Source organism: Nematolebias whitei, chromosome 8, assembly GCF_014905685.2.
Source record: "Nematolebias whitei isolate Nwh7 chromosome 8, NemWhi1, whole genome shotgun sequence".
Lineage (NCBI taxonomy): Eukaryota > Metazoa > Chordata > Actinopteri > Cyprinodontiformes > Rivulidae > Nematolebias > Nematolebias whitei.
The window spans coordinates 15,776,108-15,799,554 of NC_056505.1; the positions used below are offsets into that span (position 1 = coordinate 15,776,108).

Genomic DNA, 23,447 nt, shown 5'->3' on the forward strand with positions numbered 1-23,447 from the left:
TATTTTAGTTTTATTCAAATTTAGCGATAACTAATTTCTATAAACCAGATATTTTATTTATTAATTTCAGTCATCATTTCATTAAGTAAATTCTGTAAACTGTCAACAGAACAAAAAAAACCCACATATCATCAGCAAACAGTGCCATTTTTAACACTTTAGACACACGGAAAATGTTTTAATGTATAAAATAAAACAGTCGAGGGCCTAAAACTAACCCCTGAGGAACACCACAAACAAATGACTAAACATAATTTAGCTTCACAAACTGTTGCCTTTTTCTTAAATACTGGTAACTCTTGACCCAATTTAAAACTATCACTTTAATACAATGCCATTCCAGTTTATCAAATAATATATCATGATCTATTGTGTCAAAAGCCTCTATTAAATGAACAAGTAACCCAACCACATTCTGCTTTTTGTCCATGCGATTAGTGATATATTCTACTGAGTCTCATTGTGTAAATTATGTTCAACTATTTGATTTAAACCCGTATTGACTCTCTGAGTGTCGTTTTTTATGTTTGTCTATAAAGTTTTCTAATCAGCTGTTAAATAAATTTTCAAGTATTTTTGAAAACTGAATAATAAACAAATAATGTAAATATTCTAATAAATACTTCATTAACATATTTTTCATCCTGGTTATGTTCCATTAAGCCATGCTTAAAGGCAGTTAATAATTCCTCAGACTTAAAATGCATACCGGTACTTCCAACAGTTATTGCTGAAGTTTTAAGCAATATAATCTTGAGCAACATTTAGTAATTAGCAAATGGTTAATGGCAAAATTGTAAACGAAAGCATCGTGGGATCTGTTAAATATTGGAATAACTCTCAACAGCACTAAATCTTACCATAATATCTGAAAAACTAACTGAGTTATAGTAATTTTGGAGTTTAAGGTCAGTTGGCTGTGGCAGACATTTGAAATAGGATTAACTCCACAAGATATTCAGTTGTAGATGTACATCCAACCATTACTTTCTGAAAGATTTTTTTTTAATGTGTCCAAATTTGAGATATTTTCATAACAGACAGAAATATGAACACATAGACAAAATAAAATTAAAACAAAAGATGGTGTTATTTCACTTTCATCAGCAGGCAATAGCAACGCTCGTTACCGTTTCCTGTATTGCTGTGACACACATCAGAGTTCTGACTCCTGCATCACGTGGTCACTTCTTGTGCAAACTGGTTTCCCTTTGAACTGAGAATGTGCTGCCCTTGAAATTTACATGATCCTGATTTAAATTGTTGCTGGTTTCAGTTTATGTAGGGTTAGTGCTGTCAAGAAAAAAAAAAAAAAAGCATTGAGCAAACTGACTATTTGGTAGGTGAACAGCATTTATACCAGGACAAAAAAAGTCCTGTAAAACAGACACAACAAGGAGACATTCCCAGTCTATACACCACTGAGACATAAAGTCTGTCTTTACTCTCCCACTGGAGAGACAAAAGTCATTAATGCTGAATAAAAGCATTGCTTGAGAGAATGTATATTGCCTGCTGGCTTGTACGACAAAGTTTCAAAGATATAGTTAAGAGTATGTGAAGGAGAGTAACTCTCAGCTACTAGCACACTGAATTTCAGATCAATGTCTGTAAAATTCACTGAGTTGGTGACATTTTGAAGTTTTTTTAAATCTTTGAGCTGTGGCGGCCTTCTTAGATCAGGTTGACTCCAAGAGTTAATCGGTTGTAGATGTACCTCCTACGATCGCGTTCTCAAAAATTTGACTAAAATACGTCCACAGGTTCATGAGGTATTCTGCAAACAGACAAAACGCACATGCGCACAAACACACGCAGGCAATAACACTGTCACCCATTATAATCAAAATGATTCATGTTCACACTTGTCACGGTCAAATCAAACAAACCTCATTAATGATTTGTTGTTTTTTTTTTCCTTTCTGAAAAGCATAGGACAAATAAAGATAAACTTAGCTGACTCGCGTCCACGGACAGGGACTGTGTGAAAAACACCAGACATTATTCAAGTTTAGAGCACTTTAAAGAATACAGTTTATGGTGAGTCTGACAACCCAAGGGTCAAGGGTCATAGTTAAGGGAGCGCATCTTCATGCTACAATAGCAACAGGTGATAATAAATTAAATATGCTCTTTCATTCATGCACAGGTTGCAAACAATGGCTGACATTAAGGAGGCATCTATAAAAAGACCAGGCAAGTAAATCTGTAATCAGCTCCTGACGGTCGAGCCAAGCTGACATTATTTTACCGCTGGTAACCAAACAGCTTGTGACAGCAGACAACATCTATCTCCTTCTCTTCAGTGGGCCTCTCTCCGGGCATCTTTCGTCACATTAAAGCTCTTGTCAGAAGGATGAAAATAACAACTTTGAATTTTAATGATTTGACCAAAGAACTATTTATTAGTATAAGTGATGAAAAAAAAAAAAGCAAGAATCAGGGATAAAGGTTTGAGCCTGTCCACACTGCGCTTAGATTTAGAGAACAAAAGGTTTGTGCACACTGGGGACCAGGACGGGCCCTGCAGCCAGTTAACCACGTTGGTCTAAAAAAGCAGCTTCTGGGGTTTTGGAGCCTCACTGAAACTCAGAACAGACGGTCTCAGAACTGAAAATAACCAGGGTGGCACTCCCTGAACAGCACTTTTCACTGCTTTTTCTTTCAACTCGGTGATGTCATCTGAATGTAAAATAAAGTATAAACAGACAGAACATTTGAAAATCTGTCACATCTAATGAGCAGTGCCCTTTAACACAATCTAACACAATTTTATGTTTCTTTTCAAAATTGCATCCTTGTTCCATCAATAACAACATTCACTAAAATTGAGTGGCAGGTAAATGTATTTTTAATAGGTTGCACACAGTTGTATGTGGTATGCACATTTCATTGCAACTCGAAAATCTGAGGCAGTATTGTGTCATTTTATCTGTATATTAAAGGGATAGTTCAGACAATGTGTGCAGTGTGGCTCCATGGAAAGGAGCTAAACAATTAATGAACACTTAACAATTAATGCCTGCTGTTTTTGGACAACTTCAGCCTGGAGAAAAAGAGTTCAGTTCTGACGGAGCAGAAGAGCGAATGGCTAGTCTGTGCCGGGCCAAAATCAAAGTGGAACTTAAAACAACTCCTGGCTCAAAAAGTCACAGATGTTCAAGAGAACGACATTTTATAAACCTTAAGATGGCTAACAGTTTTGTCTGACTCAGTTATTTACACAAATGTATACGACTATTTACAAGCAGCAGCACCTAGCTGTAGCACTTTGGATGCAGCCGAAAGGATTAGCAGCAGGAATGTCAAAATAATTCAAATGTGCAAAAATGATGACAGTATAAAGAGTTAAACATTTGCATGAACCGCTATGGAAGTTGTTGATGGCAGTAATACACTTTGGTTTTGGACTCAGAATGTCATTTAGATTGTCAGATCATCTATCCATCCATCATCTTTACCTGCTTTTTCCTTTACAGCTCGTGGGAGTCACTGGTGCCCATATCCAACAGTAACGGGGCGAGAGGCAGGGGACACCATGGACATGTCACAAGTCCATCACAGGGACACACAGAGACAAACAACCATTCACACTCTCACTCACACCTAGAGACTGAGTTTTACCAGTCAGCCTAACATGCATGTTTTTGGTCTGTGGGAGGACACCGGAGTACCCGGACACACATGCACAGAGAGATCATGCAAACTCCATCCAGAAAGGCCCTTGGCTGAGATTTGATCTGGCAACCTTTTTTGCTAAGGAGGCAGCTCTACCAACTGAGCCACTAGAGTTCAGCCAGTACTCACCTATATTCTAACTCTTTATTTCACCAACCTAATGTCAGGTCATAGAACTATCTAAAACAGGTAAGATACTAAAAGGTTCATAACCTTTCCACTGAACCCCACTTCAGAGGATCTGAAATATTCCTTAAAGTGTTGAATGTGACCCAAAAATCTGTCTGGCAGCCCACAAAACTGCAAAGGCTACAGTGGCCAGGACTGAACAACGCACATAAAATTTATACCGTACATAAAATATTACAGTACCGGTAATTATTGAGTTAACAAAACTAACGGTAACATCTGTCCGTAACATCTCAGTAGTGTGCCCGTGAATACCAGAAGCATGAAGCCTTTACATCATCCAGAAAAGATCTTTAACAAAATGCCATTTATTTTTGAGTAGTAAAGCTTAACCTACCATTAAATAAAGATTATCCTGGATGATCACAAAACCTGACGACAATAATGGCTGGTTTGCTTTTCTTTGCCTCAGGCAGGATAAATTTAGAAAATGTCATCAACGTTGATCCGAATGCTGCTCTAACGGAGCCAACACACGATACAGCCATCACATGTATGACGCCATTTAATAAACAGCTGGTTCTGAATTATTGGCTTCCAAATCAGTCCACGCGTTGCTAAATAACAAATAGGTTTACACGTGAATAAAAAATAAACCCTTACCAGGAACTGCTGTGCTACAGAATATATTACTGATTTCATTCATGGATCAATTGGTTTTATTATCATAATCGTTAATCTCATGTTTGCCGTCAGGATGAAGAGATGAGATCATCCCTCACAGGAAGAAAAAAAAAACGAATCCATGTCTTATTCCAAAAGTACAGAGGATGCAAATCAGGGCAAACTATTTTATCATCCATCAAAATTAAACAAGATTTGTCAAAACAGCTTTCTGTGAAACATTAATGACACGTCAAATATGCTCCTAATTTGTCCCCAGCTCATGAAGCTACAGAGAGGAATTTGATTTGAATACATGGCCCTGTGGTATTATATTTGCATTGGATCATGGTTCTACGCTCCAGTAGTAAATCTGTGAGCTTTCTGAAGAGTTTTAGGAAGCGTCTCCAGAGAAAATCTCCTTACTGCTTTCAGGAGGCTCAAATCAGCTAATTTGCCCCTGCAGAGAGAAGTAGAGCCTTTTCTCCCGTCACGGCAGGCCTACACTTGCTCTGTGTGCAAATGCTGTTCCATCACTTCCAAAAAGCTCCCCCAAGCTAAGCCTGCTTGGAAAACTGAACTGTCCTTGACACATTTATGATAAATATTCCTTGGAGTCAAATATGTGGCTTTGAACTACAACTTCTCCTTCTCCAGTCCAGTGGCAGGCAAAACTGCGCTCTTCAGTCACTTCTTTACTTTGCATCAATCAGCCAACTTAAAGAGGAAAAATAACCTTGTTTCCATGTGTCAATATTTTCCAGACGTCTTCTTTACTCCCAGGCATAAATATTCCCTGAAGCACTGAATAACAGCTGCACAAAATACATTTCTTAGACAACACCCTTTATATAAAAAGGTCTAAAGACATTATTTATGACAAATGGACAAAGCCCAAACAGCAGTTCAATTAAACTAAAGCCACCTTAACTCTATCTTTATGTTACCCCTAGACCTGTCACGATAACAAATGTTGCTGGAAGATTAATAGTCTCAGAAATGATTGCGATAAATGATATTATTGATGGACATTTTACAATAATTTGTAATTATCGTCCAATTTAAGAAGAAATGTTGCTTAATTTGTTTTGAGTGTAGTACCTTTTTTTGACCACCGGACGGCAGTATAAGACTGAACCGAAGGATGGATAGAGAGGGAGCGAGCAGCGTGTCTTTAAGAAAATGGGAGAGAAGCCCTTTGACGTGACATGGGCTGTCACTTCTTCTTTTATTCAGTTCTCAAAATGGCAGATGTTCAGTGTGGATAGAGCTCTTTATCATAGCATTATTCACACAAAGTTTTTAATAAAATAAAATAAAAAATCAGTAAACAAGTTCTCAGCTCTTTTTATTTTTTTTATTTTTTATTTTTTGCAGAGGGAAAACAACTTTTTAGACTAAGGCACGGGTTTCAACTGTGAATTTTGGAGATTCGACAAGACAGATTTTTTTTCCCCTGAGGTCGGCTTGTTAGCTTAGCTTGTAGCGTAGCTTTTCAGCTTAGCTGTTTTAAACTATCCAAAAACGCAATTTTGAATGGTTAAAATAGATTTTAAAAAGAAAGAAGAAAGGTAGGAGTCAGTGAAGAGCACCAAAGTTGCGCTTTTTGGGATCCAGTGTCTTCAGCAGAAAGAGAGAGACATGAAGAAACGATAAAGCCGATAAATGAAAAGGAGGTTGATAATTTTCATATATCGTGCGATTAATTGATTTATTGTTTATCGCGACAGGCCTAGTTACTCCATCAATAATGCTGAAGAGGTGAGACATTCCTAATCTGGGAGTTTTAGACTCTAAACTTTGAAAATGTTGGAAAAATGCCCTCCCTATTTTTTCCTTTTGATTTTAACATTGACCTAAAGTCGTAACGCTCCGGCTGAGCTCTTTTGCTTCTACGGAAAAGATCATTTGTGTTCGATTCCAAACAAATCTTGTGCACGATCCTTGGCTCGTCTCTTGGCAAGATGAACAATTTTGTTTATCTGTAGGAATGTTGGTACCCCACCCATCCAATAGCTGTGGGACTTGATGTCCCGTCTAAACACTGCACAAAAAAATACATAAATAAATAAATAAATAATATCTGGTTGTCAACAACGTAAAAAAGAAAAATTAGTAGAAAAGTGTCTAACGATCTCCATTATTGTTTTAATTCACAAAAATTATAGCCTCTAGTTTATTTTTCCATTTGTTCTAAATGATCTTTGTCTTGAATATATGTGAAACTCGACCCTCTTTCTGATTATTAATATGAAGTCCGTCCACTTAGAGGAAAGAGATTTCTTTAAACACCCTCCCTGTTCTTACCACAGATTTCTCCTCGTTAATCAGTGAAGAAACAGGAAAACGGAGAGCGGTGCGGTGTACGCAACCAGAAAAGAAAAGCACACCAAAGAGATGTCCCCACTGCGTGTCTCATACTATCATATGTCTCCAGACCTAATGGGTCATGCTGCTATCGGCTCCATCACGACTCGGCTTCCTCTCTAAGGAGAGGCACGCACAAACATGAGCAACTCAAAGCAAGAAAAAAAGTGAACGAAGGAGACGTTAATCTGAAATTCACAGCTTGGTGTGGAGTTAATTGTGTAAAAATGTTTAGAGGACTTTCTACACACTTTGTAACGCTCACCGACCCACCAACAGACACGAGGGTTAGCAGATGACATCAGCTGAAAACCCAGAGGAAATCAAATGAAACTCAAGCTCCAGAACCCCTCCCTGTTTAAGAGTATTTAACAAGAGGGGCTGCATGTGCACAGCTGTCCTCACACCTGCCACCATATGCTTTTAAATCACATCATCCTCAGTTATAAGGCAGACTACAACCCTTAGTTCTGCACTGAGCTACATTATGCTAGGGTTTTGGTTTTTTCCATTCCTCTTTTCGTGCGCTGAAGAAGACCAAACACATTTCCTGGCCTTAAAACGGCCATCAAGAAAAAGTGAAGTGAAACCAGTGTTGTAAGTTAGCAGGATTTCCTTCACACTCCACTCCGATAAAGACGCCGAGTGGGGAAGTGCTCATATATAAAAAATAAAAAAAACACTTAAAGGGCGTGTAATTAAATACAGGTAGTTTGAGCCCGATAAGAGCAATAATGTCAGGTCTACAAACATTTCTCATCTCAGCATGAGTGGCATGAGCTGCAAAATGTTCTGCAATCATCTCGCCTGTTGTTCCTCTTAGACCAGCAGCTCATTGGTGATATGCAGTGATGGTCAATCAGGTCGTCTGGAAAGTTTATTTTTTGTGGAAAGACGTTTCACCCTCTGTCTAAAAAGAAACCGTCCAGATGACCTGATTGACCATTATTGGATTTTGTACCTGGATGACTGCGCATGAACTTTGACGATTGGTGACATGATTCTCCAAGATTTCCCCCCCTTCTTACCTTGTGGCATTTTGCAATTATTTAACCAGCACACCTACAATTAGGGTCACATCACTTAGAAAAATCTCACAGTGCAAACTCAAAGCTGTTTTTCAGATTTTGACTGTAATGGGATTATAAAGGCGGCATGTCCAGGCTTTAATTTCAGTAAAGTCGCTGCTAATGACAAGAAAAAATACAGAAAAATACTTTGTCTGCCTGTGGAAATTAATGTTGAGCACAACTTTATCAGTTGGGAAGCTGACTTTGGTAAAAGGGTTGAAAAATAATGTTAGTTCATGAGTCTTGATGCATTTAACTAAAAACGGAGCACAAGAATCAAATGATTAATTATTCATAATGTACTGTGGAGCTGCTCTCACCAAGCCACAGAGCCACAAGCAGATTGACTGTGGTTGGTTTTAACTTACATTTGTTTCCTCCATATTTGTTTTTAATCAATGAGTTTCTTTGTCTATAAACTACATATTTGGTTGTTTATAAATTGATTTTAGCCAACATCAAAAAAAAAAAAAAAACCTCTGAAAGACTAGATTTTTTTAAAGTATTTGAAACCAATACTCTTTAAGCTTTACATTGATAAATAACTCAATTTCAGTCTGGAAAAAGAACATTTTAATTTATTGACATTTTAAATGACACCAATGCAGCTACTGTCCAAAACTGCAACTTAGCTTGAGAAGCTATGCAAAGAAAACCTGCCAACATTTTAATGCACAAATTATGTACGAAACTAAGATAAAAACAAACATTAAAGCTACTGCCAATGGCTCGTTTTGGTCGCCAAGGTAACCGCACCCATGTGTCTCTCACTCAGAGGCAGACAGACCTGCAAACTAAAAAGTAAGCCTCAAATAACGTTTCTGCAAAATCTATGACATATCTTAACAATTCTTGACCCATAAGCAGCAGAAGGCTTCAATACATGACAATTCTGAAATGCATGAGACTACAGTGTCAGCAGTTAAATGACAAAGCTAAAAAGACCATTCACGTCCATTTTTAATCAGAATATTTTGAGCTAAAAAACACCTGAAGTATTTGTAATGGGAGAAGAATGGGTCTTTCACTAATGGGAGATTTGAGAAAGGAAACAAAAAGTTTTTAAGAAGTGAGAGACACACTCTATGACAGAAGACACAAATATCTATGTTTTAATTTATGTAGCAAAATTAATTGTGAAAGTAAGGAGTGTTTGCAAAAGGCAGCCTATGTGACAACATCCACAATCAGTGAACTGTTCTTTGAGGGAAGAAACAAAATACATACAACTTAAAGTGCAATTGTGTAAAAACAGATACAAATATCATAATGTCACTTCTGTCATTTAAAGACCAACCTTCTGTCACCTGTTCAGACTTTGAATGAAGTTTCTATTGTGAAGTATGTCTGAGACATAAACCTCCAAATAGGAAAGGATTTTCTCATGTTTCACCAAAAACCCGTTGATTGTTACTTTTGTGTTTGCAGATTTTGGCAAGTTCTGCCACAACGTGCAACATGATTCAGACTATTACCAATAGAGATGGGGTATAATTTGTATGACTTACTTCAAAGCTCAGTCGTGACCAAAACTTTTGAGAATGGCACAAATTTTGGTTTTCACAAAAATTGTAGCCTTCGGTTAAGCAAAGACATATTTACAATGTTGGCCCTTCTTCTTTAAGACTTCTGCAGTTTGCCTCAGCGTAACTGGATATCAGCTTCTGGGCATAATCTTGAGTGATGGCAACACATTCTTGCCTAAATAGTGATTCATTTGTTGATTATTAGTTAATTATCAATTAGTTGATCAGAGCTTTTGGTTCTTTTCCATCCTTAATATGAGGATTGACCACAGGTTCTCAATGGGATTGAGATCTGCCATGGACCCAAAATGTCAATGTTTTGCTCACCGAGCCACTTGGTTTTCACTTTTGTCTTTGGGCATGGTGCTCCATGCTGGAGAAACTATTGTTCCAAATTGCTCCTGGGTCATTGGGAGAAGTTTCTCTTCGGGGGTGTTTTGACACCACTCATTCATGGCAGTGTTCTTAGGCAAAAGTTTGAGCGAACCCACTCCCTTGGATGAGAAGCAACCCCACACATGAAGTGTCTTCATTGCTGGCATGACTCATGGTAGTGCTCACCTTTTCTTCTTTGGAGAATCATGTTTCCAGATGTCCCAAACATTCTGAAGGGGGTTTCATCAGAGAAAACAACTTCACCCAAGTCCTCTACAGTCTGATCTCTATATATCCTGCAGAATGTCAGTCTGTCCTTCATGCTCTTCTTGGAGAGAAGCGGCTTCTTTGCTACCCTTCCTGACACCAAGCGCCATCCTTCAAAAGCCTTCATGTCACTGTGCCTCACTCACACCTGCCCTCTGCCTTTCCTGAGCAAGCTCAGCAATGGCGGTGACCCGACCTCGTTGCTGCGTTCTCTTTAGAGGAGATAGTCCTGACGCTTGCTTGACTTTCATGGGCGCCCTGAAGCCTTCTTCACTGCCCTTGATGCTCTTGATGGTTGGATAAATGGTTGATTGGGGTGCCATCTTACAAGCAGCAATGTTCTTTCAATTCAGCTGATCACTCTTCACAATCTATAGAGTTAATACAAATTTCCACCATAGAAACCGAGACGGCACACTTTGTAAAAAGCTAAATTTGTGCCATTCTCAAAATGTTTGGCCACGACTGTGCAGCGTGCGTCAATGCATTGCACACTCTTTACACCGCAGAGTCTGTGCGGTAATTGAGACCAACCCTAAAAGTTTGGAGTTTGCATACAAATGGTTGCATGCTAACTCAGTTGCACTACTTGCCCTTGAATGTGTTGTACGGTCATAGTCGATATAAAACACCACGTCGTATTACAGTGCAGCATCTTCTAAACGGGCCAGCTGCTGGCTCATCATCCGTGCAGTTGGGCTGAGACCCAACATCTCCCTGCAGCTGAGCTCAGCTCTGCACAGCGCAGCACAAAAACAAAGACAGCCATGATTTCTCCTGGCTGTTAGAATGCTCAAGCAGAGGCGATTTAAATCACCGAGTTGTCAATAGTTCAACCTGTCTTAACTGCATTTTCTAATACCTTGGAAAATTACAGAGAAGAACGAGGAAGCAAAACAATCTGAATCTTATCTCTGCACACGCTTCGTATCCATCCCTTAGACGATGACAATAAACTCCAGCTCATTAAACTTCTGCCCCCTTAAAGGTCCAACACTTTGACCTATTGCTCAAACAGGCTTTAAACGCCTGCGGGGCTTATCAGAATAAAAGCACTGAAGTATTTCTGTGTTTGGTACACAATGGACTTCCATGCTGATACTTCCTCCACACCTGGTCAGTGTCACAGCAGGAACTGTGAGCACATCCCAGCTCTGTTAGGTGTTTTACACTCACGCTGCAGGAAATGATCACATCAGAAAACTCCAGATATAGAAATGTATGATCAAGAGGAGGAAATGACAGAACCAAGCTTGTTGTCCAGATCCAGAGTATTCCAGAAAGACAAAGAAAAGTTTCTGACTGATCACGTGGCTGTCACTCTTGATGCTTCTGAGAGCTGTTTCTAACCCTCTGTGTTTAACGGTGTGTTACTTGTTTTATTTATTTACCCGGGACAAAGTGCAACAACCTGCAGCAGCAACATGTGGCTGTCTGCTGCTCCAGCTGTCAAACACAAAGAAACCAAAGGAAGAGGACTTCCTCCTCCTTTCCTGTCCGAAGTGTTGTTTTCACTCAATCAGACCAATTCAATCGAGCACAGCTCCAGATTTACCTGTTGATCTTCAGGGCGAAAGCCCGTCGCTCCGCCGAACCGAGAGAAGCCATCCGCGGGGCTGAAGTCCGAGCCTGGCGGGGTTCCGGTGCTTCCTCTCCCCCCTCCTCCTCCTCCTCCTCCTTCTCGCTGTCACCGCTCCTGTCCTCCTACAGCTCTGCTCCTGTCATGCCACCGCTCAGTTTAACGACAGCGACTGATCTGGGCGGAAACTTCCGCGTCTGCTTTGAGGCATCCCGTCCAGGGGGAGGAGGAGGAGGAGGAGAGAGGAGGAGAAAGGAGGGAGGAGGATAGGTGCACTCCCTCGCTGTGTTGTGAAGAGCCTCAACAGATACTCACTGTTTTTAATTAACTTTGTGTGTGTGGGGGGGGTCGCTGCAGGACCCGTGGTCCTCTTGGGGGCCAAAGTCCGGTCCTGGTGGAACGCCGTTAGTGGTTTGTTGTAAAGGTTAAGTTAAGGTCAGGCTACAGAACTGAATGAAAGTCTGTCCTAAAATGGGGACGGAAATTAACCTGTGTTGGGGGGGAGCCGGTGGGGGATGTGACCCTGGTGGGTCCATCATAGGTGTATCCCATTAAATTATTATTTTTTATCTTTTTAAATGATACTTTACTTTAAACTGGCAGCTGGGAACAGTGAAAGAGCTGGTTGGTGTGTTAGGCCTGCAAAGCTTCTGTACTGACCATGAACTGCTGGGTTGTTGGGTCGTAGGTTTAGTGTTTGAACAAATATTGAGTGAAATTGTTTGAGTTGTTTCTGTTTGCTCCAGTGAATGTCTTGTTGGTTCATATGTCATCATATTTTCTGATCCTTGTGCTGAACGGTACTCGATGACCATGTTTGTACCCTGTCTATCACACAGTGACTGCTGGATGTGGGCACAGTCCAGAAAGGAAGAAGCAGCTAAAGATAAAGAATGGATGGATGAATGATTTTGATATGGCAGGTTTTCTGCTAATAAATTTGTGTTATCTTTGGTCCTTTTATCCATTTAACTTAAGAAAAGGAAACAAATTGTGTTTTGCAACAAAATGTCTGAAATGTAAATTTAAAATAGGTTCTTTATAGGTTCTTCACGGGCTCATCAAAGTTAAAGTCCAAGTGCCTTAACAGACATGAAAACAGCAATTTTCTGGAAGCGATCCAACTGAAAATGAGTAAGCAGACTTTAAGAACTTTAAGAAACCCTGAAAACTATCGTTCAGATCATTTAAAACAAACACAAGTGCCTTCTTGGAAAGTATTGCATAAGAAGTTGAGTGAGCCAAGAGGCTGTTTGAAACTTTTGCACACTGTCACCAAAAGGTAAGAAGTTACATTCAGTCATGTTTTATCCCATTTAGCTTATACAAGACAGGGTCATGCAGTCACTTAAAGGATCATAAAATACAGATGCTTCCTCTTTTGTGTTAGCAGTGTTTTTAAGTTTAAGGACTGTATTGCACAATTGCTAATTAAATGTGTAAACCATTATTCTTCAGAATGTTACACATCAAACCAACAAATGATTTGATTTCTCTGTTAAGTAACATTCTGGGTTTGTATGCAAATTTTGCAGAATTTCAATACATTTCATTTTAGTACAAATTTTAGATTAAAACTTTGATCATTGTGTCGTTGTTTACAGCTATCAAAGGGTTTCTGACGCCCTCTGGTGGTTATTTTACATCATTGCATGTTTTAATGTATTTTTAGAAACAGAAAACAAAAATATCCCGTACATTTTTTGTAATTGTTTAATATATTTTAATGAAATAATTTAAGTCTTAGAAAAACCTTTATTGCAGTTGTTGTTTTGTAGTTTGTGCCTTAGCCAAAGTTAACGAAAGCGGAACAATTTTCGCAGCTTCAGGAGTTGACGGAATGAAGTCGGTGTGACACGCTGTCAGAAGCAACACGAATCGTTGAAAGCAGCCTTTGAAAACCTTTTCTCTTTAAAAGAACAGAGAAGGGATTTGTTAATGTTTTGGTAAATTAAAGAATTTGGACTTCTTTTTTCGGTTCCTGAAAGAGAACAGGTGAAAAGAGAACGTGTTCATTTTTGCTTAAAAAAGTCATATTTAACCTTCAGTCCGCGGCAGGTGAGTTCATGAATGAGCTTGAAACGAACTGCTTCTTTATTGTCTGTGTAAACAATGAAATGAAATGTGTTAACCTAGACAAAGTATTTTATTATTTAAAGCAGTGAGCTGTGTGCCTAATTTCATGTACAGTATTGTGCGGAAGGCTGGAGTTAAACCTCTTTTTTTGTTGTTTTTCTTCAATTAGCCAAACTTTTTAACGACTTAAGTCAGAGTCAGAGTTTCTTTATTGTCATTCGCACCTCATGTGGTACATGTGGTGGAGCGAAATTATGTACATAGGGTCCCAGTTACATCCAACAATAAAATGTATAAGAAAAACAATGATAACATCTAAGATATGAACTAAGAAAAACATCAACTAAATATACACTAAGCACTAATAGCATAAAAACATTACATTGAACATCAGCACAAACATGAACATGAGTCTGTGTGAGCAGATGAGCATGCATGAACACATCAACATTGAAACAGATCAGCAGCAGCATGAAACAGATCAGCAGCAACATGATGTGATGTTTTTTTCACAGTGATTATTCTTGTTAGAGATTCATGAGTCTAACAGCCTCAGGGTAGAAGCTGTTCCTCAGTCTAGTGGTTCTACACTTAATGCTCCTCAACCTCCTTCCTGAGGGGAGCGGGGAAAAAGTGTGTGCTGGGTGAGTGGGGTCCTTCACGATGCAGGTGGCTTTCTTCCTGCATCTGGAGGTGTAGATGTCTGTGATGGTGGAGAGGCTGACTCCAACAGTCTCCTGTGCAGCCTTCACCACTCTCTGCAGAGCTTTTCTTTCTGCAGCTGTGCAGCCTCCATGCCAAGTGATTCCTAAAGAGCTTTGAGCAAAATATGTTCTCACAGTACAAGGACTGGACAGAACACGAGCAAAAAATTAACTTAAGTCCAGAAGAAGAAGAAAAAACTTGGACCGATCTTTAGAAATCCTGAAGATTTATTGCTCTAGACCACTTTAAAAGATTACAAGGTTTGCCTCTCAAGTATAAAGAAGTTGAAGGTTTGAAACTTTTGCACTGTCACATTCTCACACAGAATTAAATAATGGAGGATGAAGACGCTTGTCCAGAGTTGGTCCCCATCAACACCCAGCCTGCCCCTCCAGTCCAGCAGATTCCAGTCACCATCATCACAGGCTACCTTGGTGAGATCTGTTTTTTATGTCTTCAGTGAGTTTAGAAAGACAACTAACATCTCAGGCAAACCAAGTGATCATTCACACAGGCTAATTTAATATAGAAGCATTGCTATAGTGTTATGTATATATTGCTATACAATGTTTCTTTAACAAAAAAAATAATTTGTGTGTTTTACAGGTGCTGGAAAGACTACACTTCTAAACTACATCCTGACAGAACAACACAACAAGCGAATTGCTGTCATTCTCAATGAATTTGGAGAAGGTGATAATGTTCAGACAAAACAGAAGTGACGTTTGTTCCGTCTGATTTTCTTCTAATCAAACAAGTGACGGTAGCTTTTTTTAGTTTGACCGATAGCGGTGCTGTCAGGTTAGTACCTGTTGACAGTTAACCTGCAGCTGAAGCTTATTGTAACAAAATGTTACAAGATAAAGAATACATGTCTATAAAGTGTAATTAAATCTACACATTTATCAGTTCCATTCAATTTATAGAATGAATTCACCACTTTATTCTTAATGTTTTTAAATAAATATAGATTTTTTTAGAGTGTAGGACATTTTATTTAAAAAGGACTACGTTTTTGTAAGTTCACTGTGTTATAGTTGCCTTCCATCTTCATCCTCTTCCTGCAGGCAGCGCTCTTGAGAAGTCCCTTGCAGTGAGTCAGGCAGGAGAGCTGTATGAGGAGTGGCTGGAGTTGAGAAATGGCTGCCTTTGTTGCTCTGTCAAGTATGTGCTCGAACTACAGTCCATTTAACGTTACAACGTTTTAACCTTTCCATTTTAGACAACATTTCAAATAAAAGCTTTATGTTGTCCTCATTTTTTGTTTTGTTTTTGCAGAGACAACGGCCTTAAAGCCATTGAAAACCTGATGGAGAAGAAAGGAAAGTTTGACTATATCTTGTTAGAAACCACTGGACTTGCTGATCCAGGTAATATATACATCAGCAGATTTAGAACAAGTCCTTTGTTGCATTATTATTTGTTCAGATTTTGGCTTTGGAAGTAAATGTGGATATTTTGTGCTACCTGTGCCTTGACGATCTGCTGGAGCATTAAAGTTGGCCTTTAAGACAGAAAGCGAGACAGTAATGAAACATGATCCTAATCTGCTAGTTAAAATCTTCTTACAGGCAATTACGATGTTTTATTTCTGGTTAGGGTGGCACGGTGGCTCAGTTGGTTGAGCCACCGTGAGTGAGGTGTTGCCTCTCAGCGAGAAGGTCACCAGATCAAATGTGGCTGGGGATGGATGGAGTTTGTGCATGCGTGGGTTTTCTATGGGTACTCTGGTTTCCTCCCACAGGCTAAAAACACGCATGTTAGGCTGATTAGTAACTCTAAATTGTCCCTAGGTGTGAGTGAGAGTGTGAATGTTTTTTTTTTTTGTCTTGTCTCAATATGTCCTTATGATGAACTGAGACCTGTCCAGGGTGGATGGGTAGATGTTTGTTTGTTTGTTTGTTTGTTTGTAAGATTAGTTTAAAATAAAGAAGGTGGTCATAAGAGCTGATGATTAGATGTGCATTGAACATGGCATTGTTGATTTACTAAAGTGGATATGAAATGTGACGCACATTATGGTGCATTTAGTTCAGGCATATATAGTTACAATTACTTATGGTATGTAAAACTAGATCCTACATCAATTATGGGATTTTTAGCCCTTATAAGGTATTAAAAAGAGGTGAGTCCATTGCCATTTAAACAATGACACGACGTCATGCAACAAGGCTCGGGCTGAAATAAGGACAACTATCAGGACGACAGTCTCTAACTTGGCAGCACATTTACAACAGAATGCTTGGAATAAGAAACCAAAAAGTCAAAGTTCACACCTGAACACGAATGAAATGCTGTGGTGAGATCCTAAATGAAGCCCTGCTCATCTTCAACTAAAGCAGTGTTGTAGAGAAGAGTGGTATCTACAGAGTGGTCTGAGAGAATAATGAAGTCAGACAAAAGACGATTCCTTCAAGTTAGTCCTTAACCGCGAACCATGCAGTTTTCCACACACTGCTGCATTTTGGAACACTTCTTAATTATTAATAGATTAAACACAATAACTCATTATTTACCTTATTTCAAAACCTTACAGAGATCAAACGAATGTCTAAAAATGATACATGAAATCTTGTAAATAAATGAGATGCGTTGACTTTTTCTTGTCTTTGGGTGTCTGAATGGTTAACGCCTGTGTAAAACTCACATCAGATGTTGGACAGTTTGTAACCAGCTGAAGATCAGACGTGTGTTGCCGTGACAGAAACATCAAGAGCTAGCCTGAAAAATCCACCCACCATCATCTCTTGGGTGTGGATCGGAAAACCAGTATCAGACTATCAGCGATTACAGACCGAGCGGTGTGACGATGGTGATGTGTTGCTAAGTGACAGGTGTCAGGAAGTAGCGACACACACACACACACACACACCTCAGCCTCAGCCAGAATAAACGGAGAACACTCAGACCAGGGAGCTGAACTCACCCCTCTCACACGTCACTGGCCAGTTATCGACCAGGACAGGGCTGTCAATCATAAAGGCTCCCAGGAGGATTCTTCTGTTTCTGTCCAGAAAGAGGTTGGACTCGTCATGTGATAGATGCCACTCAAAAACTGTTTTCATTACAAAGCCATCAAATATTTACATTTCTTTCTTTTTATCGCTCGGTAATTTGACAAAAGTGCATTACGTGTGTGCGCTGTGGGTGCCATGGCAACAGAGGGCCTTTATAACCTTTTTCTAAGCAAGATGAAAACGAACCAAATGTGGACATAAACACTTTAATGCTTCGAATATTGTTTTTAATGAGCTCCAAACAACTTTACATAAGAAGAAAGAAGAAAGACCTGGTTGCGTCAAAACGTGCGCCCGGTGTAAAACAAATGTCGGGTCTTTCCTGCGAGTTTTCTCACTGATGGGGCGACTCCTGCTTGAGGGAGCAGCTCGATAAAAACAACGGCAGCAAATGAATAAATGTCAACTAAACTTTTATCATTTTGAAGTAACAACTAAACTGAACTGAACTTTTTGTTTTACAGTATTTCTAACAATTTGCTGTGTTTAAATTGTAAATTTCAATTTCGTTTGGTTTTAAGCATTTTGGCAACAAATAGAAACTCCCACCCTGCAAGACATTCTAATGTTTTATGACAGTTTAACATTATTTTATACCATTTTATTCAGTAACACGCTATTATTTTGGGCCGGCAATTGAACTTATTGACTATAATAGTTATAAATTCTGTGTTTTGACAAAATATCTATAATTTCACACGTTAAATCTGCATGTTACTTTTTTCTTTGCAAAATAATTGTAATACAGTATATGTCAATTGTGTAATTTTATTTTTAAAGAAAAAGTGAATAAATTCAATAATTTGTTCTTCGTCATGTCTAATAATTGTGTCTCTCTTGGATGCTCACTATGTTTGGAGTGAAATGAAATCAAGACTTGTTTTTTCAGGAGCCGTGGCCTCGATGTTTTGGGTCGACGCCGAGCTCGGCAGCGACATCTATCTGGACGGTAAGAATGTGACGAGATTATTATCCTTGATTTTTTTCCTGTTTAAATGCTTCTTTTTCATTTTTTTTTTAAGATGAGTTAAATGAAAATTCCAGCATCACTTTAAACTTTCCAAACTGAGGACCTGAACAGGTCTAGTAGTTGTAATTTTATTGTACTAGACAGTAGACTAGACATTTGGTTCAGAATTGTAACCTATAATTAAGTACAATCTCATTTTCTTTCCTAAACCTGTTAAACCTCCAGTTGCTGTAAAATTTAGAGAATACATGACATCCTTTTTTGGCCTTTTTTGTAGTTACATCATAGCTGTTATTGCCTGATACCATGCAAGGTGAATGGGGGGGGTTTCCTGTTAGCAAAAAATCTCATAAACCAGTGATTGGTTTCAGTGAAACTCTGAATGTAATTCCTGATGCTTAACATTTGAAGTCAAATCAGTTCAAGGTGGTCTTCACAGATTTTACCTTAGCAAACACAAAACAGCTATAACTCTGTCAATTTGACAGAAAATCAACTGAAATTTGTTGTTCAAGCTGAAAGTCATTCCAAACAAATGCTCCAAGATCTGCCAGACTAAGTATTTTGTTGAAGACTTGGTCATGCAAGCCAGCAGGCGATCTACGCTCCTTCAAGCAATGCTGGTTTCATTTCTTGTTTGTTTATTTTCCTGCTGTAGTGGAATGTGTGTAATTTAATAAACCACGCTCGGCTGCTCCTCACACTAAATGCTCAGCTGTTTTTTCTGTTATGACAGGCTGGTTTACCAAAAGTGCTCCTCGAAGAAAATAACTCGAACACAACTGAACGCCGAAAGGCAACTTGCATTCAGAGCAGAATGGACACAAACTGAGGGACTTCTTTCCATGCTTTAATAGTGTGAATCCTTGTGAAGCATTCACACTATTGTGATCCTTTTTTTTTTTTCCCCATCCATTTTTCGGTGTGTTTCTTGTCCTGCAGTTTTCAAGCTATTTCAACAGATAAATCAAAACGTTCAGCTCTTTCAGGACAGTCCTGCGATGACTTTTGGTACTGGTGCAACTTTAGCTTTTTGCCTTTTCTGCCATTTTTTCCTCATAGAAAATTATTTGAGCTCATTTTACATCCTTCAAATCTTTAGATCTGTTTACAACTTTTTACTGCTCCTTTCACATTTTGTTCTGCTTCTTTCAGCTTCCTTGTGCAAATTTAAACCTGTTTTCAGCTAATTTCAGCTGTTTCTTCAGTTGTTTTGTGCTCCTTTCAGATTCTTTCTGCTATCTACAACATGTTTGTGCTTCTTCTAACTTCTTTCTGCTAATTTCAGTTTGTTATGCTCCTTTCAGCTTATTTCTGCAAACTTCTGCATTTTGCTATTTCAGCTAGCTGTTTTATGCTAATTTTAGTCTTTTCAACTAATTCCACATATTTTGCACTCGTTTTAACTTTTTTCAGCCTAATTCAGCAAAAAATGTGCTTTTGGTAATTTAAGCTACTTTCTGCTTTTTTAACTACTTTTCAGCTGTTTTTTTTTTTTTTTTCTAATTCCAGCTTTTCCAGATAATTTCCAGTATTTTGGGTATTTTACATTCAGCTTAATGGGGCAAAATTGTGCTCTCTTCCTTCTGCTGATTTAAGCTTGTTCTACCTTTTCAGCTAACTTTTCAGCATTTCTTAGCTAATTTCAGCTGTTTTCAGATAAATTCAAGTTTTTGTGGTAATTTCTGCAACTTGCAACCTAATTAACTTCTTTCTACTAATTTCAGCTTGTTAATGTTCAGTTCATTTCTTCTAGTTTCAGCATTTTCTGCTATTTCAGCTACTATTTAGCTGTTTTTGTGTTAAATTTAGCTTTTTCAGCCAATTCCACATTTTTTAGCTCATTTCAACTCTTCACTTTCTTTTTGTTGGTTAAGCTTCTTTATGCGTTTTCAGCTACGTACCTTTCAGCTAATTTTAGCTAGTTTCAGCTTTTTAGATAATTTCCTAATTTTTGGCCTTGTTACTGCTTATTTAAACCCAATTCAGCAAATATGTGTTCTTTGCGTTCTTCTGCTAACTTGGACTTGTTCTTCCATTTCAGCTACATTTCAGCATGTTTTTAGCTCATTTCAGCAGTTTTTCAGCAAGTTCTTCAACAATAAGCATTCGCACTGTTTTCACAGGAAATGCATTTTCTCTAGTTTAACTTTTGTTGTTCTGCCTCAGGTATTGTGACCGTCATTGATGCTAAATATGGGCTGCAGGTATGTGTAAAGAATATATTTTAAAAGTTACTTTTTTGAGTTTTAAAAGACTTATTGGTGGAACACTAAAGACATTTGAGGAAGCTTCATTTCAAGGATAAAAACGAAAAGTTCACTTCATTTTAGTTATTTCACTTCATCATTTGATTCAACTGTTTCATTGCAGTGTGGTTGATTTGCACAAAAGATACATTTTATTTGAATTAAACATCTTTTAAAAGTTTAAAAAGTCTTTTAAGTTAGTGATATTTTTGTATAAGCACAGTGAGTAAACACCCTGCGATCTTTGTGGTGCCATAAAGGAGTTGGACATGTGACACTCAGATAATGGCTTGTCATGTGGTCGTGTCGTGCTCAGTGAAGCGAGAAGTTTGATGGCGTTTGAGCTCTTCTGTCCTCAGAGGGACGTCCTGACAGAAAGAAGGGGAGGGTGTCACTTATTTTCATGGAGTAATTGAAATCAGGGATGTGTAATGGGACTGTCACATCCACTCACCTGACTCCTCGCTAGCCTGTCTTCTAAAATACATCTGTCTAAAAATATATCAGTTTTACACCTGCCCTCTCTTGTTCTCACCATCTAAAAGAAAATAAATTGTATTAACTGTTATTAAATATTTTGTTGGCACAAAGCTGTGGTGATCCAGGAGGTGATGTCAGATTGACACTCGGGGGGTCTGGGTCCAGATTAACGCCTCCATTCTGTCTGTTCTGACGTATTAAAGTGTTTAGAAATGCTGCTCCTGCTCAGCTGGAAAATGAAGAAAGCTCTCCTGAGAGTTTTTGTGTTAAAACATTGAATATGTTTTTTTTTAAAAATGGAATATGTGCTTCTCTTTCGTCATTATATCAAAATTTTAGAGCCTGGTAAAAACCATTGCCCTGACCTTTTTTAAGTTTTTGCCAACAATAAACAACAAAACAACTAAAAATATGGCTTGTCAATAACAGTCTAAGTACCGTAGGTAGAATCCAAACCTGGATTTAGAGGAAAAATTTGTTTAAATTCGCTCAAGTTCGGCTCCTCATCAGAAACGCTCAGAAGAAAAAGGCAAAAGCAATCGCACCAGAACTCATTGGAATGGATTTTTGTTCAACTTACAGGTTCACCCAGGTGTCATGGTCACAATAAAAACAGAGCAGTATCCAGATCTAAACAGAGCCACTTGAATCCAGGCCTAAAAGTATTAAACACACTTCTGAAAACAAACTAAAAAAAAAAAAAAAGAATCTCAAAACGAGGAGTGGCAGAAGATTTTCAGATTCTCCACACGCCGTAACTTCAGTCACCATTTTGTTAATAAAAACTGACTTTCTTCTGTTTTTTTTTTTGTTTTGTTTTTTTGTTTTTTGGTTTGTGTAACATAAATTATACCCAAGGCAACATCTGTTTTATTTAAACAACAACAACAAAAATCTGAAGGGGAACAAAAAAAAAGATGGGGGAGAGAAAAGTGAAATAAGCATAGAGAGGAAGGCGAGACGGTAAAAACATATGCAGGAGTTTTAAGAGCTGGTTGCAGGAATCTCAGCGATCTTTCTGATGTGGGTTTAGCAGGTTTCGGTCTCTAACCGGGTCAGATCAGAAACTGATGGCTTTATTCTGAGATGACGGGCGTGGGTGGAGAATGGGTCAGGCACGTAAGAGAGAAAAACACTTTGAAGCATCGATCTCCTTCCTGATTTTTAGAGAAAAGTGATTTCTGAAAATGAACGCTCCATTCCAAAAAAAACTAGAAAAATATGAATGAAGCCTTGTCCTTTAAAATAAAAAAGTTTATGATTTATTAATGTTGAATTTGTTTTATTATGCAGAGTGTGTAACTTATTCCCATAATAATTGTTTTTATAGCAACTGAAAGAGGAAAAAGCAGAAGGACTTCTCAATGAAGCAGCCAGGTATGACTATCAGATGTTTTTAATGATTCTTTTTACACTTTTATGAAATAAACTGATACGAAACATTTAGCCAGTACTTTAAATGTGTTTTCTCAAAAAGCCAAGCTGACGTTCCAGAACATGTATCAGAAAGCTGTGCCATTTGTCCATGTGTGTGTCTGTTTGTGTCTTCCAGCAGACGTGTTGCTGCTGAACAAATACACAGATGGAAACAAAACGACCTTTAGCAATCTTTCACTTTATTTGTGTTTTCGCCTATGACCTAAACGACCCTCCTCAATAAGACTCGTCTGTTTAGAAGCAACTGTGTGTGTTTTAGTAATTTGATGCTGCAAATTAATTCCAATTTTAGAAGTATGTTCTTGTGTCTTTTTATTTAACGTATTTTCTGGCGTATAAGTCGCCGTTTTTTGCACAAGTTTGTCAGTCCTGCAACTTATACTCCGAAACGACTTATATACGGGGTTGTTGTTTTCCCCATTTTCATAAAGCAAATTTTGACTGATGCTTTAAATTTCGAAGAACTGCAACATCGAGTCCTTCCACACTCACTAGCTTCAATCAGCTGGTGTAGGCGGAGGAACGCTGGAGAGCTAGCGGCTCTGGTGGGAAGGATGGATGGAGGGATGGATGGATGGATGGAGGGATGGATGGCACCACCCAGGCGAAATGAAGCTGTTTAAAGTGCATTTATTAAGGAAAAATTAAACTCAGACACACCTTTGCTATAATGTCGAGCAAACAAATAATTGTTTTTAAGTGTTAATCTCGTTATATTTCAAAGAACTTTAACAGCGAGTCCTTCCATACTTGCTCGCTTCACTCAGCTGGTACAGGTGGAGGAACACTGGAGAGCTAGAGGCTTCGGCCACGATGGATGGATGGATGGATGGATGGATGGATGGATGGATGGATGGAT

The 23,447-nt window shown here is 38.5% G+C and overlaps 2 protein-coding genes across 3 annotated transcripts in view; one reads left to right on the forward strand and one right to left on the reverse strand.

Moving 5' to 3' along the window:
* dock8 (dedicator of cytokinesis 8) overlaps nucleotides 1–11,728 on the reverse strand; it is a 71,573-nt gene extending 59,845 nt beyond the window's left edge. The window contains exon 1 of the mRNA XM_037680987.1: nucleotides 11,631–11,728. Within this exon, the coding sequence (XP_037536915.1) occupies nucleotides 11,631–11,683 (53 nt within the window). The 5' untranslated portion in view covers nucleotides 11,684–11,728. The remainder of the gene's footprint in view (nucleotides 1–11,630) is intronic.
* A 1,769-nt stretch (nucleotides 11,729–13,497) lies between these two features.
* The window catches only part of cbwd (COBW domain containing), an 11,082-nt gene continuing 1,132 nt past the window's right edge, over nucleotides 13,498–23,447 (forward strand). Inside the window, exons 1-8 of one of the 2 annotated variants that reach the window (XM_037680341.1) lie at nucleotides 13,498–13,712; nucleotides 14,751–14,869; nucleotides 15,042–15,128; nucleotides 15,503–15,599; nucleotides 15,714–15,805; nucleotides 18,342–18,401; nucleotides 20,592–20,629; nucleotides 22,482–22,528. In XM_037680341.1, coding sequence (XP_037536269.1) covers nucleotides 14,770–14,869; nucleotides 15,042–15,128; nucleotides 15,503–15,599; nucleotides 15,714–15,805; nucleotides 18,342–18,401; nucleotides 20,592–20,629; nucleotides 22,482–22,528 — 521 coding nt within the window. In that variant the 5' untranslated portion in view covers nucleotides 13,498–13,712; nucleotides 14,751–14,769. The remainder of the gene's footprint in view (nucleotides 13,713–14,750; nucleotides 14,870–15,041; nucleotides 15,129–15,502; nucleotides 15,600–15,713; nucleotides 15,806–18,341; nucleotides 18,402–20,591; nucleotides 20,630–22,481; nucleotides 22,529–23,447) is intronic. The other variant, XM_037680342.1, reaches the window with a different exon arrangement.